Genomic DNA, 12,763 nt, shown 5'->3' with positions numbered 1-12,763 from the left:
TGAACACATAAAATTAACACAAAAACTTGTACATGAATGTTCACAGCAGTGCAATTCACAACAGCCAAAAATTAGAAACAGTTCAAATGTCCATCTGCAGACAAAAGGATAAACAAAATGTGGTATATCTATACAATGGACTATTGTTTGGCAATACAAAGGAATAAAATGCGGATTCATTTAGAAGCTAGCCACAAAAGACTACATATTATGTGATTCCACGTCTATGAAATGTCCAGAATAGGTAAATCCACAGTGACAGAAAGTAGATTAGTACCAGCCAGGGATGGGGGAGGAAAAAATTGGGAATATGAAGTTTCTTTGGGGGTGATGGAAATGTTCTAGAACTAGATAGTGGTGATTGTACAACACTGTGAATATATGGAAAACAACTGACTTACACACTTAAAAACGGTTAAATTTTTAAATGTTACGTTATATGAATTTCTCAAAAACAAACCAAAAGTTTCTCTTTTGAGGAAGTATCTAAAATGGTTATAACAAAGACAAAAAAAAATTGCAGAAGCCCATTTGCATCAGAGGATCATTGTCAACACTGTCAATACAGTACTCGCTAAATTTAACCACGCCAAGCATCAGGCCTCCAAATAGCCTGGAATCACTGATGGTCTCAATATAAGAATCATCATTGAGCCAATAGTCGTAACTATTATTAGTTCTTGGACAAGATATTTGGTGCTGAGAGAAATGTGTTGATCCATAACCTAAGAGATGGTACTTTTGATGTGTCCAATCTCCATTAACAAATAGAAAATCTTTGCATGTAAGTGTGCAGCCATGGACACTTACTTGGTTAGAGAAGACTTTAAACAGACAATCTCACGAGACCCTACTAAGCCATCCATAGCATTGGTTCCCTTAGGAGCATAAAGAGACAGGAAAAACAGGATGTTGTCATGGCGGCATCAGATGAGTTTCTTCAGCAGACTCCTTGCAGCAGTCCAGGGTTTACTCCATGCCCCCGTTCCCCCTTGGTGACAGCTCAGGTGAGAGGGAATGAGATCAGGAAATGGATGAGTATGGGTACCACCTTGATTTAGAAGTCTTAGTCTATTTAGGCTGCTAGTCTATTCAGGCTGCTATTATGAAATACCATAGACTGGGTAGCTTATAAACAACAGAAATTTATTTCTCACATTTTTGGAGCCTGGGAAGTCAAAAATCAAGGCGCCAGCAGATTCAGTGTCTGGTGAGGACCTGCTTTCTTATACACAGCACGTTCTTGCTCTTTCCTCACATGGTGGAAGGGGCAAGGCAGTTCTTTGGGGTCTCTTTTATACCACTAATCCCATTCTTGAGGCCACTGTACTCATGATCTAATCATCTCGCAAAGACTCCCCACCTCTTAATATCATTACCTTGGGAGTAAGGATTTCAATATATGAATTTTTGAGGGACACAAACATTTAGATCATAGTACAGCCTCGTGCCCTACAGAAGCCATTATCTGTAATAGCAGTCTTTTGGCACCAGCTTCCAGGGCCCTAGCAAAAGACATGACTAGTTGAAATAATCCTCTACACTTAGGAAAGCCCAAAGCTATGCCTTTCCACCAGATACTTAAACAGTTCTTTTACAGACTTTCCAGTTCAGATGCAGTTTACTAATTAGATGTTATTTTTACCATAAGGAATGTTGCCTGGAAACACATGATATGCCACCTTTACCAAGTTTTCAGAATTACAGAGCTAGAAAATTAGATAAATTTATCCACAGAGCAGGAGAAAGGTTTTTTAACCCTTTATTTATGTCATGGTTAACAAGTCTCAGACTCATGGCATCCTCCTAGATGGTGCATCTACCTGCATCTCTAAGCTTTAGAAACTCAGAAATTCCTATGGGAATTTTTTTTTTTTTTTTTTTTTTTTTTGAGACGGAGTCTCGCTCTGCCGCCCAGGCTGGAGTGCAGTGGCCGGATCTCAGCTCACTGCAAGCTCCGCCTCCGGGTTCACGCATTCTCCTGCCTCAGCTCCCGAGTAGCTGGGACTACAGGCGCCCGCCACGTCGCCGGCTAGTTTTTGGTATTTTTAGTAGAGACGGGGTTTCACCATGTTAGCCAGGATGGTCTCGATCTTCTGACCTCGTGATCCGCCCGTCTCGGCCTCCCAAAGTGCTGGGATTACAGGCTTGAGCCACCACGCCCGCCCCTATGGGAATTTTTTAACAGAAAGGAACGAAAAAAGAAAAGCACAGGCCCTCATAAGGGAATCCGTTATGTTTGTGGATATCTAAGAAGCCATCTAATCCCTTGTGCAGAGATTTGAAAATATTCAGGATTTGCTGCTTTTTAATTTTACTCCTTTTCCTTTGGTGGAAATCATGACTGGTGGAATCATGACTATTCTGATCAAGTGCATTTAATAAAACCACTAAGCAGACTCAGACCTTTACCAACTATCTACTCTGACAACCAGTTTGGTTTGCTCATTAAGGTTCATGAAATTGAGTGAGCAATGATGAAGGATAACAACCATCCTGGCAAATTTGAACTCACAAGCATTCCTCCTGAACCCTTTGGATTTCCACAAATTTAAAAAACTTTTTATATTGATGCCAACAGCATCTCATATGTGTTTGCTGTTGATAAGAGATTAGGCAAAAAGAAGATTAAAAGACAAATGACCCAGTGTTTGCCCATGGAAACATTGAGTATATGGTCCAAGAGGCATAAAAGTACAACGCTGGAAAACAAGAAACAAACAGACAGAGTTTCTCTTAAGAAGTTGCTCAGCTCCTATGAATTCAATAGGCCACAGTGAAAAATGAGAGATGGCAAAGCAGAATCAAAGATAAAGTCAAACAGAAGACTCCTGACAAGTGCAATGGAGTCATCAATGGTGGGTCAAGAATCTCATTACTGATAAGGAAGAATTTAACATCAGCCAAAAGAGCTGGAGAGTGTCCAAACACTTCCATTATCACACTGTACCAGAGCTAGCACCATCCTAGGTGCTTTGCTAGGGACTTCCCCAGTGGTTACCCATCCTCTAGAGGTGCGCCTTCTGGAACCATGACTACAAAAACAGACTAAGCCAACCAAAACTCAACATGAAGTTTGAGCATGAACACACAGTCATGAAATCTGAAGGACTCTGATTTGTAGGAAGTCAGTTTAGTGACAGTTTTTTTTTTTTTTTAAATCATACTTGAGCTGCTATTTCATATATTATTAGACATTTTTGAATACCTGAATATACACAGGGTAAGGACATACAGTTGCACTTCATCCACATGATAAATAGAATTCATGATAGAGGACAAAGGTTTTTAAAATTGGCATCATTTAAAAAAAAAAAAAGAAAGAAAAACAGTGAGTCTGGACTACTTAACTTGGTGTACGACTGTCCCTTCCCAGCCCCAATACATACCTACCACTTCCCATTTCCTATCACTGACAGCACTGCTGCCTTGAGACCACCAGAACTGGTTTCACTGTGCTCTTTACCCCTCTTTATATCATCAATACCAGAAGTCCCAAATTCCCGTTTATACTTGTTTACTGAATTATGATTCCCATAAGACTCTGCACATTCCCTATTTTCTCTCACATCTTCTCCACCCCCTCAACTCCTCATATCCTTCCACTGTGCCCCTGGAACTCACAGTCTTTCACAATTCCATACAGCTTCAATATCTTCTCTGAATAGACCCTTTACCTCCTTGCTCTAACTAAAACCCGAATATTTCATGAGAATCCTGTTTCCTTTGTAGGCTTCTTAAGTGGTAGATGTTTTTCCCACTTCAGTCTTCTGGTAAGCCTGGATGGAGTCTATATCCTTCCTGAAACTCACTGCCACTTCCCAGACTCCTTGCTCTCCCTCCTGTGTAAATTCTTCCCTCAGCTTTGAATCTCAGGCCATGAGACTCTGCCACCCTTTACCCCTTTTTCTTGCAGTCACCTACTAACTCTCAGATCATTTTCCCCTCATTTCTTAAGGACTTTGGCATATTCACTACTACTCTAATTCACATTACTCCTGTCTTCATTCCTGATTTCAAAATCTACACAGATGTCCCTTTTAACATTTAGGCCAATAAGTTCCTTGAATTTTTCTCCACCAGTGATATTTTCCTTGACACTATCTCAGCCAGTAATTCTGAGTTACACCCTACATTTTAGCAATATCAACAGTAAAAGCACTGAATAATCCTAGTTTCTAAACATTTCTACCTCTGACCTCCTGCCTTTCCACTCACTCCTGCTAGTACCTCAATTCCAACAATCCTTCAATCAATCCTAGACCTACCATCTACTGATCATACTGCCATTCACCTCATACCCCCCGACCATGTCCTTTGCCCAAGACTGTGGGAGCCCACCTCTTGCATCACTGTGACCTGGATGTGAACATGGAGTCAAGAGATAGCATTTTGGAACTTTAAGACTGTCCCATTGGATTTTCGACTTGCATCGGGCCTGTAGCCCCTTTTGTTTCGGACAATTTCTCTGATTTGGAACAGGTGTATTTACCTAATGCCTGTACCCCCATTGTATCTAGGAAGTAACTAACTTGCTTTTGATTTTACAGGCTCATAGGCAGAAGGGTCTTGCCTGGTCTCAGATGAGACTTTGGACTGTGGACTTTTGAGTTAATGCCGAAATAAGACTTTGGGGGACTATCAGAAGGTGTGATTCATTTTAAAATACGAGGACATGAGGTTTGGGAGGGGTCGGGGTGGAATGATATGTTTTGGTTGTGGACCCACCCAAATCTTATCTTGAATTGTAGCTCCCATAATTCCCAATTCCCATGTGTCGTGGGAGAGACCTGGAAGGACGTAATTGAATAATGGGGTTGGGTCTTTCCTGTGCTGTTCTCATGATGGTGAACAAGTCTCATGAAATCCGATGGTTTTATAAAGGAGAGTTCCCCTGTACACACTCTCTCTTGCCTGACTCCATGTGAGACATCCCTTTGCTCTTCGTCTTCTGCCATGATTGCGAGGACTCCCCAGTCATGTAAAACTGTGAGTCCATTAAACCTCTTTCCTTTATAAATTATCCAGGCTTGGGTATGTCTTTATTAGCAACATAAGAACAGACTAATACATTCTTTCTTAACTAGGTTAAATTTGATAGTAAATTATATAACCACTACCTTGAATACACCTTCAGTACACTTCACTTGCCCTTTCCTCACTTCATGGTGTTTGCTTGGCAAAACTCCCATCCATGTTAAATCCATTTTTTTTTTTTTTTCTTACACTGATATAACTGGCCATAGCTGAAGAAAGACACATACAGTCATAATTACTGTTTTAGGTTAGGTTCCCAATAAACAGACCATGAGAAAAAAAATTATTAAGGAAATGTTTGGGGAACTAATAAGACATTTGGGGAAGCAGGTCAAGAAAGGGGAGAAAGACAAGCAAGGGTGTGGTCTAAGGCAAAGTCCCTTAGAGGGTAGCTTCAGCCTGATCTCACCACTGTGTGGGTAGGGGTAAAGATAATGGGAGAACTCTGCCGTGTCGAAGTTCAAAACATGTCTCTGAAGCAAGGATAATGAAGATTTCATACTTCTGAATCACTAGTGGTTAAGGTCCATCTCAGGTACTCCAACAGTAAGAGCAAAGTGTGCTCCAGCAGCCTGAGGGCAGTTTGCGAAAAAAAGAGCCATGTTCATTGGAAGCAAAAACCAACAAAGGCAAGACATGTACAGCAACACTAAGAAGGGATCCAAGAGGATCTGGGCAAAGCATTAATAATATCTACTGAAATATCTATTCTTGCTTCAAATTCATGACCTCAGCAAACCTCAAAATGAACCACATCTGGCAATCATATTTCCTTAGCTCATTCATTCTCCCATTCTCTTGGATGGCTGTTTCATAATTCTCTCTCCTCAAACCTCAAACACTTTCTTCTCCATCTTCATTCTCAGCTAATTAATTACCTAGTTTCCTATTTCAATGAGCAAATAGGAGCAATCAGATGAGAACTTCCACAAGCTTACACTACTGTATCTACTGCATACAATAATCTGTACCCATATATTCTGTCTTCCCTCCAGAGTCTGCAGAAGGATGTGCATATTTCTAAGCGCAGCCCCCTCTCTTGCATATTAGATTCCTGCCTTCTTAAGGACTTCTTTCCAGGCTTCTCTCCTACACAAAATTTTCTCTTCTAGATTATTGTCATCAGCATACAAATATGATATTTTTTAAAAAGCTTTGTCTTGACCTCACTTCCCCCTCTACTTAAAACATTCCTATTTCCTTTTGTAGAAAAACTCCTCAAGAGTTTACATGTCCTCCTATCTTCTTAAACCCATTTCAATCAAGCTTTCATTACCTTCTTTCCATTAATACTACTTTCTCAAGATCACTAATACAAACCATGGTTTTCCCCCACCTCTTTGGCCACTTCTTCTCAGACTCCTTTGTAGGTTTCTCTTAATCTGCCAGCTTCTTAATATTGGGGTGCCTTGGACTCAGTCTCCAAACCTCCTCTCTATGTGAACTATTTTCTAAGACCTTCGATCTCATGTCTTTAAATATCTTCTTTTTGTCGATGATTCCCAAATTTGTATGTCTAGTCCAGATCGCTGCCCCAACCTCAAGATATAACCAACTGCTTACTATACATATCTACTTGGATGTCCAAAAGGCACCTTGAAACTCAACACTCCAAAACTGAGTTCCTCAAATTCCCCCCAAATCTGCTTTCCTACAGTCATCTATATTTCAGTTCATAATAACCCTATACTTTAAGTTACCAAGGAAGAAATGAAATAATCTTCGTCTCTTCCTTTCCTAGCCCACATCTAATCAGTTAGTAAATCCTTCAAAATACAGTTATGCATTGCTTAATGACAGGGATATGTTCTGGAAAATATGTTAAGTGATTTTTGTCATGTATAAACATCCTAGAGTGCACTTACACAAACCTAGATGGTATAGCCTCCTATGCACTGATACATAATTATGTTTTGTGATCCTAAATGTCTCAAAATTGAGTCACTTATGACAGGTGACTCAGCTTACAGTGAAATCACTGACCCCTCAGAGTAGTAAGCATATGGACTGAGGTGATAAGATAGCATCTGCTGTGGCCAGGCACCCCGACACCTGACAAGAAAGTGAAGCTAAAAGTCAGCTGAAGATAATGGCCATGGACACTTCTGTGGGGAGCTGTAAAAGCCTCAGAGAAAGCAAAAGCATGGCTGAGATGCCTGCAGAATCTCTGCCCATGAGAACTCTGAGGCCTCCTTTCCTTTGGCTGTGGTAAGCCCTCTGGGAAAAGAGCAGCTACCCACCACCCGGGTCAGTGGGCATTCTGAGGAAAACCAAACCTGGTTTTCTCAGTCAGTGTGCAGGTCTCCCAAGCTACTTGCTCTGTTTCCCCTCTCTATTACTGCCTATGTGTGTTGGATAGAGTTATAGGATTGATGTGTGGAAGCCACACAATAAACCGTGAATTCTTATGCATTTAATTGGTCCTGATTCATTGTGAAACTTCTCAGCTGGTTGGAGTTAGCATAAGTAGGCTGATTCGAACCCAACAGGACACACCTGAGCTCTATGGGACAGCCTGCTGCTCCTTGGTTATAACCTGTGCAGCGTGTGACTGTACTGAATACTGCAGGCAATTAATTGTAACACAATGATAAGCATTTGTGTATCTAAACATATTTAAACATAGAAAAGGTACAGTAAAAACACAGTATTATAATCTAATGGGACCACTGCCATACATGCAGTCCGTCATTGACCAAAACGTCATTATGCAGCATGTGACTGTATACTTACACTATGACCACTTCTTACCTATTCTACACTACCACTCTGGTCCATGCCACTAATATCTCCCTGCTGGAACACTGTAACGCATTGGTGTCCTTGCTTCTGCCCTTGGCCCCTTCAGTCAACACTCTACACAAGAAGCAGAGATTCTGGTTTTTGTTTTTGTTTTTTTAAAGACAGATTACTTCCTTCCTCTGCTCCAGCCTGTTTTAAGTCTCTCCCCATCTCAATTCAAAGTAAAAGCCGAAGTCTCTACATTGCCCGACAGGGTCCCTGTTGCCCTTGCTTACACTACTTCAGGCATTTGGGCTGTTGTTTCCTCAACACACTAGGCACACACCCCTTTCAGGGCCTTTGCATTAGCAGTCCCCTCTGTCTGGAACCACTTTTCCTGGATATTTACATGGCTCACATTTTCATCCCTCTTCAAGTCTTTGCTGAATGCCATGTGCTCAAGGAAGCCTTCCTGCCCCACACCCAAATATTCCCTATTCTTTTTTCCTCCATATTACACATCAACTTCTACATTGTGAAGTTCAGAAGTTGATTTTCCTGTCTGTTTTCTACAAATACAATGGAAGTTCCAGGGAGGCAAGATTATTGTTATATCCTCAGTGGTTGAGACAGTGCCAGATACATATTAGGCACTCAGCTGCAAATCACAAGTTTTGTTGTATCAAGCCATATAATGCTTTCATTATTGATTCGTTCTAAATATTTTTATATTTCCAATAGGATTTAATTTTTGCAAATTTTAAAAGTAAATCTTGCAGATAAAAAGAGTATTTACAAAATTGATAAGGCATGAGGAATAGTAATGCCACAAACACCACTTTCACTACCCAGAGAAAATTACTGTCTTTGAAACCCTGTATGTCCCTCCCCTTGAATAACTAGTTTTGAATTTTATATTTATCATTCCCTTGAAGTTTATCTCTGTACACAATATACTGTTCATTTCTTCATGTTTTTTATTCTGTGTTATGTATAGCTGTAGCTGAATCATTTTCACTATTGTATGGTACTCCATTATGTGAATACACTGCAATTTATTTATCCATTCTCTATCTATAGACGTTGTGTTGTTTCCTGGATTTTTGCTATTACAAACAGTACAATGAACATCTTTGTAGATTGTCCCCTTATACTCTAGTATAGGAAAAGTCTCAGGAGTATACATCTATGAGTAGAACTGCTAGTTCATAGGGCATGTGTATCTTCCCAACTTCATTTTTTACAAGATCATGTCAAGTTGTTTTTCAATAGTAGCTATACTAATTCACACCCCTATATGAGTCCCTGTTGCCCCATATTCTGACCAATGCTTGATATTGTTAGTTTTTTTTTTTTTTTTGAGATGGAGTCTGCCTCTATCTCACCCAGGCTGGAGTGCAGTGGCGCAATCTCAGCTCACTAAAGCTTCTGCCTCCTGGGTTCAAGCAATTCTCCTGCCTCAGCCTCTCAAGTAGCTGGGATTACAGGTGCCCATCACCACATCCAGCTAATTTCATATTTTTAGTAGAGATGGGGTTTCATCATGTTGGCCAGGCTGGTCTCGAACTCCTGACCTCAGGTGATCCACCCGCTTCGGACTCCCAAAATGCTGGGATTACAGGCATGAGCCACCGTGCCTGACCTATTGTCAAATTTTTTAAAAGAAGTCAATCTGGTGGTGTGAAATGGTTTCTCATTGTGTTGTTTTTTTCTTAATTTGCATTTCCCTTATTACTACAGTATAATGAAGTTGAGCACCTTCAAGTTTTCACCTATTTTTCTGGTGAGCTATTATAGTTATATTCTGAATATTTTAACCATTATATGCACTGAAAATATTTTCTTTTGTCTTTTCACTTTAAGAAGTCTTTTAATGAACATTTATCATTTCCTTTGTGGTTTCTGCTTTTGTCTTTAAAATTTTTTCTTCTCTAAGTCATAAAAATAACTTACACATCTTCTAAACATTTATAGTTTTGCCTTTAACATTCAATTCTTTTATCTACCTGGAACTGTGTGAGATAATGAGTCTAATTTCTATTTCTTCATATAGATAACAATTATTCCAGTATAACTACTTGAAAAGTTCTTCTTTCCCCTCCACTGACTCTCAGTGCCAACAATGTCACATATCAAACTTCTATAAATATGTGGGTCTTTCTGTCAACTGTCTATTCTATTTCATTGGTTTGTCTATCTCTGTGCTAATATCATATCAACTTAATTCAAATTTCCCACCCTGTGGTTCTTTAAAAATGTTTCTTCTATCCTTAGCCCTTCGCTCTTACACATAAAATTTAGGAGCACTTTTTCAAATTAGAGAAAAAAATTAGGATTTTGATTGTCATTGCTTTGAATCAATAGATCGATTGGAAGAAAAAAGTTTGCAATACTGAATATTCCTATTCAACAACATGACATCTCTCATTTTTTAAAATTCTTTTTAAGGTCCTAATAAAAGTTTTATCATTTCTCTACAAAGGTATTGCACATCTTTTATTTAGGTAATTTATATTTTTGATGCTCTTATAAGTTTTTGAAAATTACATTTTAACTGTTGCTAAAGTAGAGAAATGCAGTTAATTTCTGTACACTGAACTTTGACAGTTTTCTACTGTCTGTGTAGATTATTGGCTCTTTAATCCATGAATCAATTAATTTATAAACATGTATTTGTTAGCTGTCTTCTGTTAAACTTTTGGCATTTAAAAAAACACATTTTTTTTCTTTCTTTTTTTTTTTTTTTTTTTGAGTCTCACTGTGCCACCCAGGCTGGAGTGTGGTGGTGCAATCTCAGCTCACTGCAACCTCCCTCTCCTGGTTCAAGAGGTTCTCCTGTCTCAGCCTCCCAGGTAGCTGGGACTACAAGCACATGCCATCACGCCCGGCTAATTTTTGTATCTTTAGTAGAGATGGGGGTTTCACCATGTTGGCTAGGCTGGTCTTGAACTCCTGACCACAAGTGATTCACGTGCCTCAGCCTCTCAAAGTGCTGGGATTACAGGTGTGAGCCACTGCACCTGGCCAAAACACATATTTTCAAAATATAAAGATCGATTCTTTTGAATTTCTGAGACTTCCTTCATGGCCTATGTGTTTTCAATTTTTATAAACTTTTGCACGTGTCCTAGAAATGAATGCGTGTTCTCTGTGGGATCCAGAGTTCCGTATATATTTATTAAACCAAGCTTATACAACATTTCTGGAAGCAATTTTTATACCAAACTAATTTCATTTTTTTAACACGATTATGGTTTAACATTCAGCTTGGTTCAGAATTAAGTCTCTTTCAGTTATGTACCTCTTCAACATCCCTACAATATGAACGTTACTATCTCCTGTTTGCCAAAGCAGGACTAGATGCTCAAAGGGCAACTTGTCCAAACTCCACAGCAATTGAAATAGTTGAAATTTGAACTTTGATCTGTTTTAGTTTGTCACAACACAAGGCTTCTGGCCCAGAAATCTCAGCTATTCTTTATTCCACCTTTTCCTTCATCCTCCAATATCTACTGGGACATGGGACCTTTTGATTCTACACCCTAAAATGTTCCCTGATCAATCTCATTTATTACTATTTTCATTTTCACCAAAATCAGTAGTCAAAGAATATAAATGCCAGTGATAAAATACCACTAGCATACTGTGTTGTTGCAATTTTTACGCCCTTTCACCTATATTACGGTACTTCATTTCATTAATAAGACTAATTAAAACAGGTATTACAACTTAGGAAACCGGTTCTCAGAATGTTTATGTAACATATTTAAACTCCCAGACAGCAAGTGACAGATCCAGTTTTCTGAATGATAGGACTCTTTCTATAGCCCTGTATTAGTAACAATGTTATTTTTAGAATAAAGTTTTAAGAATGTATCATCTATTGTAAAACATCAGACTAAAGCCAGATTCCCGGTAGGGAACGGTATTCTCAGGATCCTCTCACCCAGTTGCATTACCTCACTTCAAAAAACCTGAGGCCCAAAGTGGTGCTGTGACCTCCTAAGTGGAAAAGCTAGTACTCGAATTCGGATCCTCCATCTGGTGTCATTAACTCAGCCTCCCGGAATAAGGCCAATCAAACGGAATTACACCAGCTTCTCAGAAAAAGATCTAATGGTTGTATTACAAAAGGAGGCATCTATTTCTCAGAATTTCTAGCCTTAATTGCCTTGGTGAATCCTCGAAGGACATAAATCCATCCTTTAACAAAGACTCCTTTGGATAGCAGAATGGTGAACGTTACTGCGCTTCCATTACCGCCCTCCAACTGGGAAGACCCCAGCATCGAATTCGGGAGGCCGGCAATAGCAGCTCATGCCTGCAGGGTGCGTCCACCGACTGCAGGAAAAGCAGTCGGGGTGGGAGAAACTTAGGAAACCACCCAGGGCCAAAGGAAGGAAAACGCAATGCACAAATTTGTTTCCGCTGGAGGCAAAGGCTGGCGTCGATACCTGTACTGGGCAATGGTCAGCGTAGCCTCACGTTCGGGCCCAAAGCCAGGCAAGTGCTCGTTTAGGTAGGCCTCCAGGGACTTGCTGTCGAACTTGTGCTGGGGCAGCATTTCGGCCAAATCGGGCTCGCCAGTAGCACCTAGCTTCATGATCGCCCCCGCAGGCCACTGCAACTCAGAATCCACAGGTCTGGAGGGCAGAAGTCCTTCAGGATTGGGTAACGCCCCCAGAGCACGGGCAGAGGCCGGGGCGGGGTCTGGTTCCAGCCAACCACATACACCCTACGCGCCGTTGCTGAGCAACGCTTGCCCGCTGAATCTGGAGGTTTTAGCTCTAGCCAAGTGCCAGAAGAGCCTAATGTGTGTTCGGATTTCAGTTCTCCAGTCAGCGTCAGAGTTGGAGGCCTCAATTTTAAAGAAAGCAAAGCCACGGTCATCGTTGCGCACAAGGAACAACGCAGAAGCCTCTTCCATCCTCAAATTTAATGCATCAGCAGGCGGAAGACCTGTAGGGTCCGGTTCAGAAAAAGGCCCGTCAGGACCTCGAGCCCA

General features: G+C 40.4%; 1 protein-coding gene across 2 annotated transcripts in view; it reads right to left on the bottom strand.

Annotated features, from left to right (window-relative positions):
* Positions 1–12,687, bottom strand: part of ACAD11 (acyl-CoA dehydrogenase family member 11) — a 93,379-nt gene extending 80,692 nt beyond the window's left edge. The window contains exon 1 of one of the 2 annotated variants that reach the window (XM_033212664.1): positions 12,213–12,687. In XM_033212664.1, coding sequence (XP_033068555.1) covers positions 12,213–12,361 — 149 coding nt within the window. In that variant the 5' untranslated portion in view covers positions 12,362–12,687. The remainder of the gene's footprint in view (positions 1–12,212) is intronic. The other variant, XM_033212665.1, reaches the window with a different exon arrangement.
* Between the last annotated feature and the right edge of the window lie 76 nt (positions 12,688–12,763).

The sequence above is a fragment of the Trachypithecus francoisi genome, unplaced genomic scaffold (genome assembly GCF_009764315.1).
Source record: "Trachypithecus francoisi isolate TF-2019V2 unplaced genomic scaffold, Tfra_2.0 Lachesis_group0, whole genome shotgun sequence".
Taxonomy (NCBI): Eukaryota; Metazoa; Chordata; class Mammalia; order Primates; family Cercopithecidae; genus Trachypithecus; species Trachypithecus francoisi.
Note: the sequence above shows the minus strand (reverse complement) of the source record. Positions and strands in the feature narration are given on the sequence as shown.